We start from the raw sequence: 17,116 nt of genomic DNA on the forward strand, positions 1-17,116 counted from the left end.
CTCTTTTTATTTTCATTTGCTTTAGATTTTTAGCTGTGTCACGTCCAGTGAAAACCACACCGACAATCAACTTGAACTTCGATCGAAAATTAAGAAAATTTTCCCTGTAGTTTTCAGCAAGAGCGTGGCGGGACAGGGACCTCAGAGTGGCATGGGGAGATGGAGAAACGTGAGCGTGGGAATGGACGGAGAGAGAAGACTTCCACAACAAACTTGCAAACTTGTTTGCACAGTCTCTCATGCTTTTTGTTGGGCACTGCCAGACTGCCAAAACAGAATATAAAATAGAATAGACTATCAAAAGGAAACTTGAAATATACCACGAACCCAGTACATACAAGAGGTAAGGTGTGAGTATGTAGCTGGGAGCACTATGTGCTTAATGCCCTCCCTGCAAGCAAATGAAACAACGCCCCTGTAATAGCAAAAGCACAATGTATCAAGTTTGTTACACACTTTGGCATACCTGTAACTTTATCAATGAGGACAAATAAAATTTATAATATTAGAAAATGTTATTCTGATTAATCTATGTTGTGTCAATGATATCTAAGTTATGACTTCACCTAGTTATTGCAATATTTCCTAATGGTTTTTAATATTTTTGAAAGATTTAATTATGTATAGAAATTGTTGTAAGGGTTAATTGTTATATTATACCTTTATACCAGTTAAGATTTGATTCATTCTAAATTTGATCAAAATGCATATAAGAAAAAGAGAATTCCACCAATCTATTGCAGAAACAAGCCACATATATAATTTAATGTTGTTAACTAAAGTTTGTAATATTTTACTCATATTGTGATAATAATAATTAAAAATTATTTGCTACAAGAACTTGTTTTAAATTTCATCACGTAACTTTTTGGTTTGCTTAAGTATGGGGAGTAAGATGGTAGTTAGAACATGTTTGGATATTCTGGGATATTCTACAATCTAATGGTTATTATTCATTTAGATTAATCTTTTTTTTCTAATTTATAAACATGCTTATAATTTATAAACTTTCCTAAACACTTGTTAATATATTCTAGTTTATTCTTACACAATAAGATTATCCTTATATTTATAAATTATAAATTTCCATTTGATCAATTGGATTAATAAATAGGTGTAACGCATTGCCACGTGGAAGGCACAGCAAATTATTTACATTGTATGAATTTTATTGTTGTCAATGTTTTAACTGTCGTATTTTTACTGATGAACACTCCCTTTAAATTGAATGTATAACTCATCTTCAAAAACAGATTAAAAGAGAAAGAAAACTTGCAATTGCACGGCAACACAAATTTATGCATATACTTCACATCTAGACATGAGCATTTTGACCCTAAATAATTACACATTAAATGTAAATGTAGAAAGACTGGGAGAATCCAATCTGGGGTTGTCTTGGACTCAGGGATATCACCGCCCAAAGTTGAAGATCAAAGGAATCACTCCGGACTTGGACAGAGGTGTGAGGCACTTGAAGTCGATCGTCTTGGATCACGGCCTGGAGTCAGGCAAGCAAAAGTATGGCCGCTTGCTTGATCTTCATGCTCAGAGGCTAGGCATTTGCAGCATCGTCTCTTGGAACGAGGCGAACGTCTTGTAAGGAAAACGTTTGCAACAATGCTATGCTTTATGTAAACCTTTTGCTCGGCATCAGCTTACAAGTTTGGCAGCCATTTTTCGAGAAAAAAGAGCTTGCTTTCAGAACGTAAGGAACATCGCACATAGGGTTGGTATGTGGCATTAATGCCGATAAGATCTCTGGATAAATATGGGGGAACGTGCTTTCATTAAAATTCACCCTTCTTACTCGTTTCGATGGACCTCTTACTCGCTTCGTGCGGTCCCCGATCTTGTGGAAGGGCCGATCACCGATCTTGTGGAAATCTTCTGGGGCTTCTTTCCATCCACCTGGTTCTCCCAAACCTTCCCTCGCGTCGGAAAGTCGCTCGCTTTCGCCATTTGTTGTATGATAACAGACAGGTCCTGGAGCGGGAAAGCTCTGCGATGGAAACGTTAACAAGTAACAATACAAGGCCTTCGTCGAGCACTTGGTTTGTTCTATAGATCAAGGCACTCTCCTCTCCAAGTTTCACGAGCTCGACATCGCTGCAAAGCTTCGCCCACTCATGCCAAAGCTCGTCAAAGCTTTCCTACGAGAAATAGAAAGTGAAAGACTGCTTCTCAGCCACCTTTCGACTGAAATATGCTCGCTTTCAAAACATAAGGAGCGTCACTCCCTGGATCCCCGAGAATGGCCTTCTCGGCAATCTGGTTTCCCGCTTCCACGTCGCTCAAGCACGGACGAAGCTCGTCAAAAATCCACTCTCTGGAACGAATGGCATGCTTGCAATGAGGTCCCGAGCATCTCTTAAATGCCCAGCTCGACTGAGAAGATCAACCAAGCAACCGTATTGTTCTTTCGTAGCCACCAAGCAATGGTCGCGCAGCATCGAAGCGAAGTAAAGCTTGGCGACTTTAAGATCGCCACAGTGGCTGCAGGCAAGAAGTATTCCAGAGAAGGAAACCTCGTCAGGGCGAGAACCATCCATCGCCATCTCGTTGTAAATCTCGAAAGTTTGCTCAAAGTTCCCGGCTTGGGCATTCAGTGTAAGCATTGCATTCCACGCAGTAGAGTCTTTCTTCTCCGGCATCTGCTGGAACAGTACTAGAGAACTTGCGAGGCATCCCTTCTGTCCATACGCCACCACCATTTGCGTCCAGGAAACCATGTCTTTCTCTGGCATAGCCACGAACAAGGCAGTGAGTTCCAGCAGATTTCTCCTCTCTTGGCCCTGGTTATACGCAGCAAGCATGGCATTCCACGAAACAGCATCGTGGTATGGCATGCCATGATCGAACAGGCACTTGGCTTGCTCGAGTTTCCTGTGCTGGACGAAGCCCACCAGCATTGTCGTACACGAGATCAAGCTCCTGCACGGCATTGCTCGGAAGAGAATGGTGGCGTTTTCCAAGTTCCCGCTATCGCCTTCTTGGGAGAATGCCATGAGCATTGCATTCCAGGCCACGAGGTTCCACTCGGGCATGGAATCAAAGACGCAATTGGCTTCGTGGAGCTTTCTCTTCTGAGCAAGATCGACGAGCACCAAGTTCCACGACACAATGTTCTTCACCGGCATTCGCGAGAAGAAGTTATCCTTCAAGGTGGAATCCTCTCCCTGGTGCTGAAGGTACAAGCCCAGCATGACAGTCCAGGCGACCACTCCTCTCTCCGGGAGCATCTCCTCAAACATGATCTCCGCTTTGGTGATCTCTCCAGCTTGAACATACACCGAAAGCATCGCGTTCCACGAGACCAAGTTCCGAAATGGCATCCCCTTGAAGCACTCCTCGGCAGATTTAACGTCTCCAACGCGGGAGAAACCGCAAAGTAGTGTGGTCCATGAAACCATATCGCGATCCGGCATCGCATCAAAGAACTGCTTTGCACTTTCAATATGCCTTGTTTGGGCAAATGCTGCAAGAACTGCATTCCACGACAGTGTGTTTCTTTCGGGCATTGCGTGAAAAGCTTCCAGGACATGATTTATAAGACTTGCGCTTTCAAACGCTGACAATAGTGTGTTCCAGGTGACAATGTTACGTTCTGGAAATGATCGGAAGAGCTCCAAAGCTCCTACCAAATGCCCAGACTTGGCAAATGCGGAAAGCATCGCGTTCCACGAAACTAGATCCCGTTGTGGCATCGCATGGAAGAGCTTGGTGGCGCGATCGAGATCGCCGCTTCGCGAGAATCCAGTGAGCAGGCAAGTCCATGAGATCTCATTTCTATCGGGCATGTCGTCGAAGAGAAGTGTGGCGCTGTGGAGATCTCCGGCGTGGACGTAGACACCCAGCATCGTGTTCCAGGCGCCAATGTCTTTGACAGCCATCGAATCGAAAACGCTCCTCGCGGACTCCACGCTGCTGCAATTCGCAAACATCTGGACGAGGAGATTCGAGATGGAGTAGTGGGCAGATCCATCGCTGCTGGCGCGCGCCTGCGCGTAGATCTCCCGCGCCTCGGCGAAGCTCCGGCACGATCTGATGCGCCGCGCGAGGCCCTGGAGATCCATCTCCTGTGTAGCGCATTTTCTTTCACGCGGGAATTTAGGGTTCTTCCATTCGCTAGTGAGGGAATGCTACTAGGCATAGCGCTCGCCAAGAGTAAGATCAAGCTCTTGGATCGCGCTGCTCTTGCTGCCTCCTCGATCAGGCGATTCGGCGCCAATCGCTGGGACAGGGAAGGGGATTACGAGTGCGACGATGTCGACATTGGCAGATTTGTGGAGCTCTTCCCGAGCAAGAAGATCAGGGACGCGGCGCCGCCCAAGACACTGCGGGCCAGCCGCGAATCCGCCACGGTCATCCAGCTGCTGAGGAGCGCCAAGAAATCCCCGGCCAAGCTCGATGCGTACCTGGGCAGCCACGCTTCGCGGCTCCTTTGCAAGGATCTCCAGTACGTCTTGAATGTGTTCCTCAAGAACCAGGAGAACGACATAGACCTGGCTTTCAAGGTACGTGGTAGCATTCTCGTCCTCGTTTGTTCGTTCTACGCTCGTGTTCGTGGAGATCCATGCTTTCTACGCGTAAGCTTTGCTTTGTCGTCGGTTTCTCTCCATGCTGTCCGCGATTTTTTGCGGAGTTTCCTTGTCTCGTTGTTTGTTCTTCCTAGTGTTGTTGGAAGATCTATCACGTTTAGATCCACTTGTCTGTTTGGAAGTCTGGCGATTGGAAGTTTCATGGATCTTAAGGTTGTATTTTCTCTCCATGCTGCCTTGCGTCTTTGTGCGTGTTCTTGAACTTGCCAAGGTTTTGTTATCTCGTCCCGAGTATGGTTTGTTCTTTCTAGGTTTGAAGATCCATGATTTCTATGATTGGAATGTCCATCTTCTTGTTCTCGCGAGTTCTGGTTCTTGCCTTCGTTTACTCGTGGTTTTCTCTCCATTGCATGTTCTTGATCTTGCCAGGGTTTTGTTATCTCGTCCCCAATGTTGTTTGTTCTTTCTACGTTTGTGTTGTTGTTATCTATCATGTTTTCTTACGTGTGTGTTTGGAAATCACGTCTCCTCCTTGTCTCCTCGCAAGGTTTCGTCTCCTGGAAGTCCATCTGCTTGTTCTCGCGAACGGCATTTCATGTCCTTGGATCTAAGTATCTGTTTTGCAGATTTTCGAGCTGATTCGAAAGGAGAGCTGGTACAAGCCGAGCGAATCAACCTACATGCGGCTTGTCAGCTTCTACTGCCGCGCCGACGAGAGGAAGAAACCAATGAGACCAATCCTGGAGCTTCTCAACACGGCGCAGGGCGAGGGCGTCGCCCTGTCGGAGGCCATGCTCACGGAGCCCATGCGCTGCTGCATCCTCCAGGCAGACTTCGATACGTGCCTCCAGTTTTACAGGCTCATGCGCTCGTCGGGGTGCCAAGTTCATCGCGGCCTCTACACCTACCTGGCCAAGAGCTTTAGCAGGGCCGGGCTCAAGGAGAAGTCCTTCCAGATCTTTGCGGATGCTCCGGCGGAACAAGCTCCCTCCAGATTGGAGAAGAGGGAGAGAGTCTTTTTTGTCGAAGATTAGCGATAGAACTTTGGTAGGAATCGAGAGAAACTATGTCCCAAACCGATGGACCTCGGCAGAGAATCTGATGTAAATTACTATGGTCCCATAATCTATGAAGTTAGCTGAGTCGATAAAATCATGCAAAGACTCCAACCAAGCCAGGCAAATCCACAAGCTTGTGGAGGAGCATAGAGAGCACATATCTCAGGACACTTCCCTCTACTTGAGCAAGCTTCTCATACGAATGTACGTGCGCTGCTCCTGCACAGCTCCTGCCAAGAACATCTTCGACCTCATGGAGCACAGAGACGTTTTCTGCTGGAATCTGATGCTCACAGCATTTGCCCAGGATGGCTGCCTCTGCGAGGCGCAGAAACTGTTTGATGCCATGGGGTTCAGGACCACCGTTTCATGGACAATCATGCTGGCGGCTTATTCACAGCAGGGAAAAATAGCTCAGGCCGAGATCTTATTTTCCTCTATGCCCGAAAGAGATGATGTTGCGTGGAATGCGATGTTGGCGGCATATACCATTCACGGGCATGTTGTTGCCGCAGCTCGATGCTTCGAATCAAACCCAAGACCGAACTTAACATCGTGGAACTGCATGCTGGATGGGTTTTCGCGTGCTGGCAAGCTGAAAAATCTAGTGGAGACTTTCAAGAAGATGCCACTGTGGGATATGATCTCATGGAACACTCTGCTATCTGCATATGCCCAGTTAGGGTATATGGAAAAACTAAACAATGTCTTCCGTGCAATGCCTTGGCACAACCTTGTCTCGCTCACTTCCATGCTAACTGCGTACTCAAACCACACTTGCTACTTCGGAAGAGCTCGGATATTGTATAGATCGCTGCCTGCGTACACTCTGGTGACTTTCACAGCCATGATAACAGCATACACACAAAATCAAAGTATCAGCGAAGCGAAGCTCTTGTTTGACGACATGCCGGAATGGGATCTTGTCTCCTGGAACTCCATGCTCGCGGCCTATGCCCGGAACGGACATATCGAGCAAGCCATTTGCTTCTTTGAAAGCATGCCTGTGGTGGACATCTTCTCCTGGAACTCCATTCTCTGGGCCTACTCAGTTGGAGGCCATGTCGACCAGGTGGAGATTTTGTCACAGGCGATGCCGGAGATGGACCTTGTGTCGCTAAACTCAGTCCTGTCCGTCAATGGAAGCTTGGGCGAGATCGAGGCGTTCTTCTCTTGTATGCCGTCTCGTGACTTGGTGTCGTGGAATTCCATGCTCGCTGCATACGCACAGAACGGACGCGTCCGGCAAGCTCAGGAGTTGTTTCAAGCCATGCCTGATCGTGATCTCACTTCCTGGAGGACAGCCTTGTCCAACCACGCCCGCAACGTCGATGGCTTCCAGAAAGAAGTGTTTGGAGACCTGAATGTCCAAGGTGAGAATCCGGACGAGATGTGCTTTACGAGCTTACTGTTTGGATGCAGCCACAGGGGTGATGCTACCCAAGCGTGTAAGCTGTTCGCTTCCATGCTGGTCGATTATGGGCTGGAGCCAACCAAGTTGCAATTTAGCTGCATCATCGACCTTCTAGCTCGTGCGGGCCACCTGAGAGATGCCAATGATCTCGTCGTCAACATGCCTTTCATGCCTATTGCTGAAGACGTACAGAGCTTGCTGGCGTTCTGCTTTCCAAAGCCAGCGTAAGCAAAGCCTGTAAGGTTTGTGTGTTGATAAACAAAGTTGTTTCTAAGTGGAAGTCCATCCTGGAAGAGCTTGCTGAACAGGAAAACAAAGGAAAAGAATGAGAAAAGTTTGAATCAACACAGTTAGCGTACCGCGTGAGAGAGAAGCGCTTGGCCAACCTCGATGGATTTTCCTCACTCTTCTTCCAGCAAAGTCCGCAATCCCTGTGTGTTTCGTAGCTCCAGATAGTGCTCGTAAACCTTCTGCGCCTCGTCTAGCAGCCCAGCCTCCTCGAACTTCCTGGTGAGGTACATGTAGAAGCGGACGTCCTTCCGGCACGTCGAGGCATGCATCCGGTTGTAGAGCCTCATGCACGCATCGAAGTCGTTGCTGCTCACGCACGCTTGGATGGGAGTCTGGAACGAGAAAACATTTGGAATGAGCCCCTCCTCCTCCGATTCATCCAGCAGCTGGAAAATCCTCTCCATCGCCTTGGAATCCAATCTCTCGCTGTAGGCAGTGATGAGATGCAAGTAGAGCGATGCCTGTGGCTTGTACCAGCTTTCCTTCCGGACCAAGCCAAAAATCTGCCAAGTTCCAATGGACAAACACGACATTTTGATAAGGAATCCCAGCTCTCTTACCAATTCCGCAAGATCCATCTCCTTGGCCCTGACGAAGACCCAGAAGAGCGACATGAGCTCCTTCGTCAGCAGCCTAGAAACGGAGGTCCGCAGCACGGATTTGAGCCGGTCAGGATCGCCTTTGGCCTTCTTCATCATGGTCGCCACACTGACCGTCTCCAAGCTCATGGACGGGATCCGGCGCGTCTCCACCTCCTGCGGCATCAGCAGCCTGCGCTTGATGGAATCGAAAGACCGCTCCAGCTGCGGCAGATCGTGAAGCGCAGCCCTAGCGCCGCTGCTTAGCGCCCGCGCTTGCCAGAGAATGCGCATCGCCTGGGCAAACAAGGAGAGGAGCCCTAGGGTTTACCCTAATCCTCTTTTCCCGCAAATTTTTAAAATTTTAAATTTTAAACTACTCTGTTTTAGGTCTTCACAGGGTGGAAGCTTGCCGATTTGATGTGATCGAGCTTCCCTTCCGCCGAATACTTCCACGAGATCCTCCTCACTTCATCCGCGCTCACTACCCAATTCACCAGGCACGCGAATTCTTGGCCAGGATTCACCTTTCTTGGCACGCAAGCCGTGAATCCATAGGGCATATGGACCACGGAGGCGTGTTCTTCGTCGCAAGCGCTCTTGAATCCTCCCCAGGCTACTCCTCCTCTTGTCTCCAGTGTCAGATCGCAGGGAAACAACGTCATCTCCTGGCCTACGAATTCCCCGCGCGGCTCCTCCCGGCTCGGCTCCAGAGGAACGGTGGCGAGTTCGTGCTTCCAGACGCTCCCGTGCCATGAATCTCCCGGGCGCTCGCCCGAATCTCTGGACTCCTCGAGAATCTGAGATGCTGAGACCGATCCATCGGTACTGTAGCTAAAGATGATCGCCGCTCTCCCCTCCTTGCCTGGTCGAAGAAGAGATCTAAGACAAGAGAGAAGAATGGAGCTAGATAGAGAGCTCGCCTGGAAGCATGAAATGGACCTCGGATGGCACGGGCTTGCGGGGGAAATCAATCTCCAGCGGCAGCCAGCCAAGGTCTCCGTTTGGAAAGATGAGCGTCCGCGACGATGGAACCGCGGGATGGATGATCCCATCGGCGCCGCAGTGATCCTGGCGATTGATGAGCCACGGGCCAAGCATCCAATCCCTGTTGCCGCCCCTGGGGTCGTACCAATCGTTCTTGTGCAAGACGACCGAGCGATCGTCGGCATGGGACTGGAATGACCTGATGCTGCGATACACCTTGGCGGGGTCGCAGGCAGAGCTCCCATCGATGCGCCAGTTGACCCAGATGCCGTGGAAGTTCTGCCAGTGGAAATCGTCCATCCATTTCCACAGCTCTTCCGGATCGAGCTTGCGCGCCTCCGCCACCGCCATAGCCAGACGAGAAAATCTCGTCACTTCCCAGGACTCGAACCCGAGACCTCACCGCATTAGGGCAGAAGAGTTTAGGGTTTAGGGACTGCGCGATGGCGCCCAACGTAGCGAGCAGCGGCATTGCCATCGGCCTCAACAAGGGCCATGCCGTCACCAAGAGGACGCCGGCCAAGCGGCCGATCGACATGAAAGGGGTAAGATCTCGCGATTAATCAAGAAATTCTCGAAAATCTCTCGTCTTCCTCTTCGCAGAAAGGCCAGAAGAGGACGCTGTTCGTGAGGAAGCTCATCCGCGAGGTGGTGGGATTCGCTCCCTACGAGAAGAGGATCACGGAGCTGCTCAAGGTGGGCAAAGACAAGCGCGCGCTCAAGGTCGCCAAGCGGAAGCTCGGCACCCACCTGAGAGCCAAGAAGAAACGCGAGGAGATGTCCACCGTGTTGAGGAAGATGAGGTGAGCTATGCATTATTGTTCTTCCGCTCTCGCTTTGCTCACGCGCGTTCTTTGCTTTGCTTTGCTTTCCAGGTCTTCTGGGAAGTGAGTGAGACGAATGCTTGTTCTCGAAAAAAGTTTCTTTGAATCAAACACGAGTTACTATCTTTTCGATCGAAGAAGCTGAGAACATCCCGACTTTGGCTGTTCTTTTCTCAAAAAACTTTGGCTACCTGTTTGTTCTTTCTCAAAACTCTGGCACTGAGTTTTCTTTGTTTTGAAAACCAAATGCCTCGGAAGAACAGCTCGCTGGCAATGATTCCAAGCGCGAAAACAAAGAGCGCGAGCAAGCATTGAAGAACACCAGGCATACGTACAGCGCGTTGCCAGGGAACAAGACAACGCGAATGAATGAATTCGGATGGATCGATGAATCGAGGGAGAGCTTTGCAGCTTCACAAAAATTCCTGGGTGACCACCACCAGGCAGGCATTGCAGCGGTCACGACAGCAGGAGACAAAGCGCCTCAAAATTCTTGCACACCTGTAAGAAGAAGAAAAAAAAAAACAAACAAAGAATCTCTGTGAGAGATGTAACATCACCACTGTTGACAAAAGCATTTACCTGTGTAGTGTCCTAGTGGGGACGAAGATCAAAGGAATCACTACCGAGAAAACATCAGCACTTAAACAACCAAAAAAACGATTTTGGAATCAAGAGAGAGTCCTCACTCACAGGCTGTTTGGAAACCGACCTCGCTCGGATTGATTGATTGATTTGCTTTGTCTTTGTTACGTACACACCGATCGAAGCGATCTCTCTTTCCTCCCTTTAATGATCCTTGCTAACCTGGAACACAGCCAGCCAGCCAGCCAAGAAGATCAGCAAAACACCTGAGGAAGTGAGAGAAGTTTGCACGAGCAAGAAAGAAGAATACCCGAGCTTAAATGCTGCTGGTTGACCACGATGCGATTGGTCTGCCACTACTACTCCTTGTCGTTGCCTCCTCCGCCCGGCCCCCGGCCTCTCGCTTTATTCTCGCATTTACGCTCTGATCGCCCTCTCTGGCCTCGCACTCCCACAGCGACGGCATTGCCAGGGCGGAGGAGGAGGAGGAAGTGGTGGTCGGGTTTGTGGCGCTGTGCGGGACATAAACGCCCTCTTGCGTCGTGCCGTGTGATGGCCTGGCGTTGATGACGCCTGGCGTCGCTTGCATGGAGCTGTAAATCCCCCCCGGCGACGCCGGATCCATGAAACTTCCGTGAGACGACGGCGCCGACGATCCTCCTCTCCCCGAGACGTAAGAGAAGCCGCGGAACTCTTCCAGCCTCCTCAAGCTGTATGGCGGCTGGTAAGTCTGGAAGAATCCTCCACTGGCGCTGCCACCATCGATCGAGAAGCCCCCCGGAGCGCCGCCGTGGTGGCCGAACGAGAGAGCTGATCGCGTGGGCTGTGGCCGGACGAGCCCCGGCGATGCCCCGAAGTAATCGAACCGGGCTGGCCGGAAGGACGAGGCGAGCATGGGTGGCGGCGCTGGAATGCCGGTCAGGTGCTGGACCATGGATCGAAAGTTGGCGCTGTCCGCCTCGAGGACCGTGGTCGGGGGACGCCGGGACGCTCTGGATCGCTTCTTGCTCACCTTGGTGGACGTCGCGCCGGCCGAGGAGGGAGCGTTTAGAACCGAAGAGCCAGCGACTAGAATTCCAGTGCCCGAGTGATGCTCCGCCGCTGTCTCGTCACTGGATGATTTGGGAAAGCCGGGGGCGAAAGCTCCAGTAGTAGCGCTCGTGTGGAGGAAGCTGGTCGAGGCGTGATCGAAGGTGGACGATTGCGAGGCGACGTTGCTGCCGGCTTTCAAGAGAGAGGTCATGACGGGATCCCAGCTCTGATCGTCGGATGATTTGTGATCGTGGAGGTGGCCGCTGCTGCTACTCCATGACGGCAATTTGGAGACGACCAGCGATCCCGGGGATTGGAGCTCCATCTCTAGAGCCTCGCCCGCCTGGGATTTGAATGCCAGGTTCTCTTGGTACTCAGTCTCCCATCCCATGATAGAAGAGTGGGAGATCGGTATCTCCTGGCCCAGGCGCAAGGAAAGAGATTACCGCAAACCTGGTTGGACCGATCGATACGATAGAGCTCCCGGATGTGGAATGGCTCGATTTCGTGCGGTCAAGGATCAAAGATTCCGCCTAGCGCCCGCCATAGCTTCGCTTTTGTGGTGAGTCACGTACGCAATGTCGTGGGAGTACAGTCCTATCGCCACAAGGAAATGGAAATGCCACGAAACGCTGACCTGCGGGGCAAATCCGATGCTGACGCGGAGGCGCCCGTGCGCCGATCGATCGATCGAGGAAGAAGAGCTCAAGAAGAAGAAGAAGAAGAAGAAGATTTCCTATTCCCCAGGCCGGGAGGACGGAATTTCGATCCAAATTTCGAGGACGATTGAATGGGGATGCCTGTGCGCCAAGATCCTGTCTAGAGCATCACGGCGCAAGAACCTTTCTTTAGGGCCAAGAAATCTCGGAAACCGCGGATTACGAGCGCGATCGGCCGCGCTCACGCCAGATTCCGATGCCGGAATGAGAATGCGAGGGCGGCGGAGGCGAGGTGGAGGAGGACGAGGAGGAGGAAGCGGATGAGCGAGGAGAAGAAGACGAATGATCTTAAATCCATTGTCTTGGGCAGCAAAACCGATGATCCTAAAGGCGCCATTCGCACGCTTCTCCGGATCCAACAAAAAAAATTGCGAGGGAAAGGGCCAAAACTAGAAGCGCTCTCGCTCTCTCGATGTGGCTTAAACAACCATGAAACCTCCCCGTGTCCGGCGCTCGTCACTCGCTACACAGTCAACACACAACACTTAAAATAACGTTATTTTAAATTGGGGCCCCCGCAACCGTCGGATAGGGGACCACGCCCCACCGTCAGATGCCCGCAACTGGATGGATATTCTAGTATATGCTTCACTAAAATTAAAGTATGGTCGATTAGTATGATGAGTAGCAAAAGAGGATAGCAAAATATATGATGAAACAAGTTGTTCCAAAGTTCCAAGGATATGATGATCCTGGAATTTTTTTTTTCGTGTCACTCCCCCTTGAACCATCCATTCTGCCACATGATCCTGCCTGTTTGATCCGCCGCTGCGTTTGCTGCCGATGATCCTGACGAGCTCCGCCTTCCAAATCGCAAGAACTTCCGGATGCCTCTGAGCGGCTTTGACGTCGACGAGGAGTCGAGCTTTGCGCAAGATGGAGCCGAGTTCTTCTTCTCAAGCAGCGCGGTGGCGTGGCCCCGGGCATCTGGCGATGGCAGCCTGCACATATGAGGAAGCTTGTGAGACGCGGACTTGAGAGGCTTGATACCGATGGTGGCGGAGCTGGTGGTAGCGGTGGCGGAGTTGGAGGTGGTGGCGTTGCTTTGAGTGTTGTGCTCGTTGGCCAAGAGATCGAAGAGCGGCTGCCTGGTCGGAGAGCCCGGCTCGCTGGACGATCGGGCCATCGCAGCGTCTGAAGAGCTCTTCCTGGTCGCCACCACTGCGGGGAAGATCGTGCACTTCGGCTGCGTCTGTCCGGCCACCACGACTTTCCTCGGGAGAAACGAGCCAACCATGAGTGTCGGGGAGTCCGGATTGTAGATGGCCGTCGCCTCTTCTCCCTCGTCTTTGCTCGAGCCGAAGCTCTCGACTTTTGGGTCGCCAGGGCCGCATATCGCACTGGACACGCCTGACACCTCCGACTGCGTTCCCGTGGTGCTGCTGAAGTCCTCCAGCGGCGGATACACCTTGTAGGCGGCCGGGAACTGCTTCTGGTCGAGCTCGGCAAGCTCGAAGAGAGGAGTTGCCTTGGCTTTCTCGAGTGGCGGCGCTTTCTCCGGGATCTCGACGTCGATGACTTTCTTCACTTCCGAGAGCTCGTCCTCCCTCTCAAGCTCTTCAATCAGAACGCTCATGTCAATGGAGGCATGAGCTTTTGTGGCTGCTGCTGCGTTGCTCACGTCTGGAGCTGTTTCAAGCACAACTTCGACAGTATCAGAGTCGGGACTCCCGACTCTCATACTGGACTCGAGACGATGTTCATCTGTTTCTCCGTCCTTCAACTCCCGGTTATCAACCTCCTGCTTGACTTCCTCAGCACTAGCACCTTCCACAGTTGGTATGCATGCTTCGTCTTTCACCTGCATTTCTGCCTGGGCCACGTCCGGACAGGCTTCGACGTCTGTCACATCCACTCGTAAGAAAGTCACCTCCGGTTCTAGATCATCTGCCAAGTTCTCTTTCTGTAAAGACGTCGCGTTCCCAGCAACTGAACAGGAGCATGAACTCTCCGTGTCATCGCCCTCGAGCTTCATCTCAAAAATCTCGCTGCTGGCGGAGCAACTGTCGGCACTGGTTTTCTGCGACTTTGAGTCTTCCTCTGTTGGTTTACCTTTCACATAACTGCTTGCAGATGGTTGCCGAGTCTGAGGCACTTTCTTTTGATAAACTGCACCGTCGGACTTGGAGGCTTTGCCCGGTTCTCCTTTAAGCTGATTGTTGTCAACGATTTTCTTCGTCATAAACGGAGGCCCCTTACTCTTTCGCTCCAAGAACTTAAACTTCTGGGGACCCTCGAGATCACTTGTGTATAAGGGGTCGGCGTTCTCTTTGCCGTGTTCCAAATGCAAGCTCTCTGCAGACCTTCTTTGTATTTTGCTGCCTGAAGAGCTTGAGGCACGAACTGTTGTGCTTGATTTTTGAGAAGAAGGTGAAGACTTTCTGACAGAGATAGTCCTAGCGTTGTTTGCGTCTGCCTTTAACACCAGAGGAGCGGAATGAACGCTTGACACGGAACCCGTTCGCTTCGAAGGAATCCTAAGCTCGCAGCTCTTGGACTCCACGTCCTGTTATAGAAGCGTAAGAACTCTAGCAACTGAGATAAAGAGATACAATACCTTTTTACTTCTTGATGTCAAGGTGGCAGTTTTATCGGTTAATCTCATGCTGCGTGTAGACAGTTCTGCTCTCCGTGTTTCCAGCACGTCCTGCATAGCCTTGAGCTTCGCTTCCTTTTCCGCTTTCTTCAAAACAGGTTCATGCTTCAGTTTGGCTTCTCTTTTTTCTTGATACTGGTCGTAAAACCGTCCCTTCGATTCTTTCTTCTCAGCCTTCTGAGTGTTGTAACTTTCAAGGTCGCTAGTCTTCCAGACACAAAGTGACTGTCTTCTGTTGTTCTGCGCAACGGTGGCTCTCTGGTCGAGGAACATGTCGTCAAAAACGAATCCCGACGACTTGGATAATGGTCTCCACTCAATGTTATCCAATTCCTCCAACTCCGTTGCCTCAGCCACGACAGCTAAAGCGCTGGGTTTTCGAATCGCCTGCTTATCTTCCTTGCAGCTAGGATGCTGCAATAAAAGAGTTTGCTGAGGGACGACTTCCTCCGGACCGGCTTCAGGAACCGCTTCAAGGTCGGCTATGGTCGGTTCCACTATCACTGCGTGCTTGTCTGGCTTGCTTTCTGCTACATATTGTTCTTCGGAAATAGCTGGCTTTACGGGCTCCGTCACTTCGATGTCTTCTTTGGTGATCTTTTTCTTCAAAGCATCGTCCACCTTCTGCTGTTTGCTTTCGAACAGGCTAATGGCATCTTGAACGCTTATTGTTTTGTGCTCGACCTTGCTTCTAGAAGATTCTTGGAGCAGCACGTAAGGATTGTTCACCGATTCCCTGGCTCCAACGACTAAGTCCTCGTCTGCGAGAGGGCTAGGATCCTCAGTCTTCTGTCTTCTGATAACCCGTTTGCCGTCTGGAGACATCAAAGACCCGTTTTCTACTTTCCTCGCATGCAACTGCTGCAAGGTGCTTAAAACCTGTGGATCCCATGTCTTACGTGCTTTGCTTTTTCCTGATCCACTGCTCGTTTCCTCTGTGCTGTCGCTGGTTTCTGACTTGTTCGACATCAGCTGTATGCTGGCATCCGACGAACCCGAAGAGATAGAATCGAATAAAGATTCTTCTGGATTCAACCCTGAATCCTGCCTCTTCTTGCATAGTGTCATATATTTCAAACACGCCTCCCTGCAAGTACATCTTCGGTTAGTACATGACAAATTCAACAAAATATTGTACCAAAGACGTGGTGCACCAAAACAGTTTGCAAATACCATCAGGTCCGAAATGCACGAGACGTTGAATCCCGCGGCAGTAGCATGGGAGAATGCTTTTTTCTGTTCGTGCAAAAGCATCATCCTACGCATTTCCATCGCTTTGAGCAAATCCTTCCTGCAAAACTTGCAAATGATCAATACATCTTTCTCTTGATACACGAAACGCACTTGGAACCATCTAATAGAGCAATGCCTGCATAGTCAAACGAAGGTCGCTTCGGGTAAACCTACGAAAAAAGTTAGTGACGAAGATCCACAACTGCGCACTTGAGTGATACGCTTACGTACCTTGGTCTGGCTTCCGTGTTGCTCTACATCAGACTTGTACAAAGAAAGATTTCCTGCACAGACGAGACATTTGAGACTTCAGAAGCCCTTGCAAGGTGTGAAAAAAGTACCTGTTCTTGGAGTAACAGGAGCACTCTAGAATCGAAGCACGGGATCAGTAATTCTGAAAAAGAACTCAAGCGACGCCTTACCCATGAAGAATCAGAAATAAGGATCGAGGTTGCGTCATCGAGCTTTGCGAGCTCCGCTTCGAGTACGCTAACACTCTCCAAAACATCCGGAGTGCTGACAAATCTCACAAATCTAGCTCCAAAAGGAATAAAAAAATTTAAGCCCACAGATAATTTAAAATGAAGTTGTAATAGCTTACCGTTCTACAGTTCTCTTAGTGAACCAAGGGGATCCATCCCCAACGAAAGGCGGGGCTTGCAATATGATGAAGCTCCCCCCTTTCGCGATCTGCTCCTTAGCAGCCCTGAGATGCGCTACAAACGGCTTGACCGATCCAGAGGCCAGCTTCTCGTTCTTATCTCCAGCGCATATCCAAAGCTCACATCTGCGAAAGAAATCCCAGTAGCAAAGCGGCATTCCTCGCGACAAACCTCACCTGGCCTCGTTGAGCTGGAAAACGCAGTAGTCCAACGGCGTTTCCCCCTTCATCCCTGCCGGAATCACTCGATCCTACCCTGATCTAGCTGCACGGCGCCGCAAGCACTCAACACCTGAGCAGCAATCTTGTTTTCCTTGCCTGGATCGCCAATGCTGCTACAGATTTCGCTACCGGTAGCGAAGAACGCGGCGCCAGCGCCAGAGAAAGAAACGCGAGAGCGCAGTCTTCCGCGGCATGGCGATCCTGGCGCTAGCGCGCCCAAAATCTCTCCTGTACTTTAAGCCCTAGAAAATGATCGAAGCCTTTGTTCTGTTCTTCCGGAGTAGCCTATAACAGTATAAATATTTCGAAAGACAAAAAAGATTTTGGAGCCACCATATTTTTCACTGCCCGCCACTGTCGTGCCGCCACGTTCAC

The 17,116-nt window shown here is 50.5% G+C and overlaps 7 protein-coding genes across 11 annotated transcripts; 2 read left to right on the plus strand and 5 right to left on the minus strand.

Moving 5' to 3' along the window:
• Window positions 1-1,351: 1,351 nt before the first annotated feature.
• LOC112345231 (pentatricopeptide repeat-containing protein At4g02750-like) lies at window positions 1,352-4,076 on the minus strand. The gene is made up of 3 exons (XM_024671567.1): window positions 2,307-4,076; window positions 1,811-2,002; window positions 1,352-1,501 (listed from the first exon to the last, which is right to left on the minus strand). Exons 1-3 carry the CDS (start codon window positions 4,074-4,076, stop codon window positions 1,352-1,354), a joined length of 2,112 nt encoding a protein of 703 aa, XP_024527335.1.
• Window positions 4,077-5,666: 1,590 nt separating this feature from the next.
• Window positions 5,667-7,218, plus strand: LOC112345087 (pentatricopeptide repeat-containing protein At4g02750-like). Its single transcript, XM_024671110.1, has 2 exons — window positions 5,667-6,972; window positions 7,028-7,218. Exons 1-2 carry the CDS (start codon window positions 5,670-5,672, stop codon window positions 7,126-7,128), a joined length of 1,404 nt encoding a protein of 467 aa, XP_024526878.1. The 5' UTR covers window positions 5,667-5,669; the 3' UTR covers window positions 7,129-7,218.
• LOC9652629 (pentatricopeptide repeat-containing protein At3g22670, mitochondrial) lies at window positions 7,162-8,200 on the minus strand. Of its 2 annotated transcripts, XM_002966735.2 has the most exons (3): window positions 7,865-8,200; window positions 7,373-7,807; window positions 7,162-7,313 (listed from the first exon to the last, which is right to left on the minus strand). In XM_002966735.2, exons 1-2 carry the CDS (start codon window positions 8,174-8,176, stop codon window positions 7,415-7,417), a joined length of 705 nt encoding a protein of 234 aa, XP_002966781.1. In that variant the 5' UTR covers window positions 8,177-8,200; the 3' UTR covers window positions 7,162-7,313; window positions 7,373-7,414. The 2 variants fall into 2 exon arrangements, with proteins under 2 accessions (XP_002966781.1, XP_024526882.1); XM_024671114.1 differs by having other exon boundaries at window positions 7,373-8,200.
• Window positions 8,201-8,223: 23 nt separating this feature from the next.
• Window positions 8,224-9,276, minus strand: LOC112345089. The gene is made up of 2 exons (XM_024671113.1): window positions 8,806-9,276; window positions 8,224-8,747 (listed from the first exon to the last, which is right to left on the minus strand). The coding sequence occupies exons 1-2, from the start codon at window positions 9,218-9,220 to the stop codon at window positions 8,269-8,271; spliced, it is 894 nt and encodes a 297-aa protein (XP_024526881.1). The 5' UTR covers window positions 9,221-9,276; the 3' UTR covers window positions 8,224-8,268.
• LOC9634361 (60S ribosomal protein L36-1) lies at window positions 9,265-9,830 on the plus strand. The gene is made up of 3 exons (XM_002966375.2): window positions 9,265-9,414; window positions 9,473-9,672; window positions 9,745-9,830. The coding sequence occupies exons 1-3, from the start codon at window positions 9,313-9,315 to the stop codon at window positions 9,758-9,760; spliced, it is 318 nt and encodes a 105-aa protein (XP_002966421.1). The 5' UTR covers window positions 9,265-9,312; the 3' UTR covers window positions 9,761-9,830.
• Window positions 9,790-11,717, minus strand: LOC9652630. 4 transcript variants are annotated; one of them, XR_002991943.1, is made up of 4 exons: window positions 10,589-11,717; window positions 10,387-10,500; window positions 10,276-10,315; window positions 9,790-10,194 (listed from the first exon to the last, which is right to left on the minus strand). XR_002991943.1 is itself a non-coding variant. In XM_024671111.1 (2 exons), the coding sequence occupies exon 1, from the start codon at window positions 11,699-11,701 to the stop codon at window positions 10,595-10,597; it is 1,107 nt and encodes a 368-aa protein (XP_024526879.1). In that variant the 5' UTR covers window positions 11,702-11,717; the 3' UTR covers window positions 9,790-10,500; window positions 10,589-10,594. The 4 variants fall into 4 exon arrangements, 1 of the variants encoding a protein (XP_024526879.1); XR_002991944.1 differs by having other exon boundaries at window positions 10,383-10,500; XR_002991942.1 differs by having other exon boundaries at window positions 9,790-10,315.
• An 899-nt stretch (window positions 11,718-12,616) lies between these two features.
• On the minus strand, window positions 12,617-16,994 carry LOC9634362. Its single transcript, XM_024671441.1, has 9 exons — window positions 16,697-16,994; window positions 16,460-16,645; window positions 16,281-16,392; window positions 16,200-16,224; window positions 16,090-16,142; window positions 15,970-16,028; window positions 15,764-15,916; window positions 14,587-15,712; window positions 12,617-14,535 (listed from the first exon to the last, which is right to left on the minus strand). Exons 1-9 carry the CDS (start codon window positions 16,747-16,749, stop codon window positions 12,742-12,744), a joined length of 3,561 nt encoding a protein of 1,186 aa, XP_024527209.1. The 5' UTR covers window positions 16,750-16,994; the 3' UTR covers window positions 12,617-12,741.
• Window positions 16,995-17,116: the final 122 nt, after the last annotated feature.

The sequence above is a fragment of the Selaginella moellendorffii genome, unplaced genomic scaffold (genome assembly GCF_000143415.4).
Source record: "Selaginella moellendorffii unplaced genomic scaffold, v1.0 SELMOscaffold_7, whole genome shotgun sequence".
In the NCBI taxonomy this organism is placed as follows: domain Eukaryota; kingdom Viridiplantae; phylum Streptophyta; class Lycopodiopsida; order Selaginellales; family Selaginellaceae; genus Selaginella; species Selaginella moellendorffii.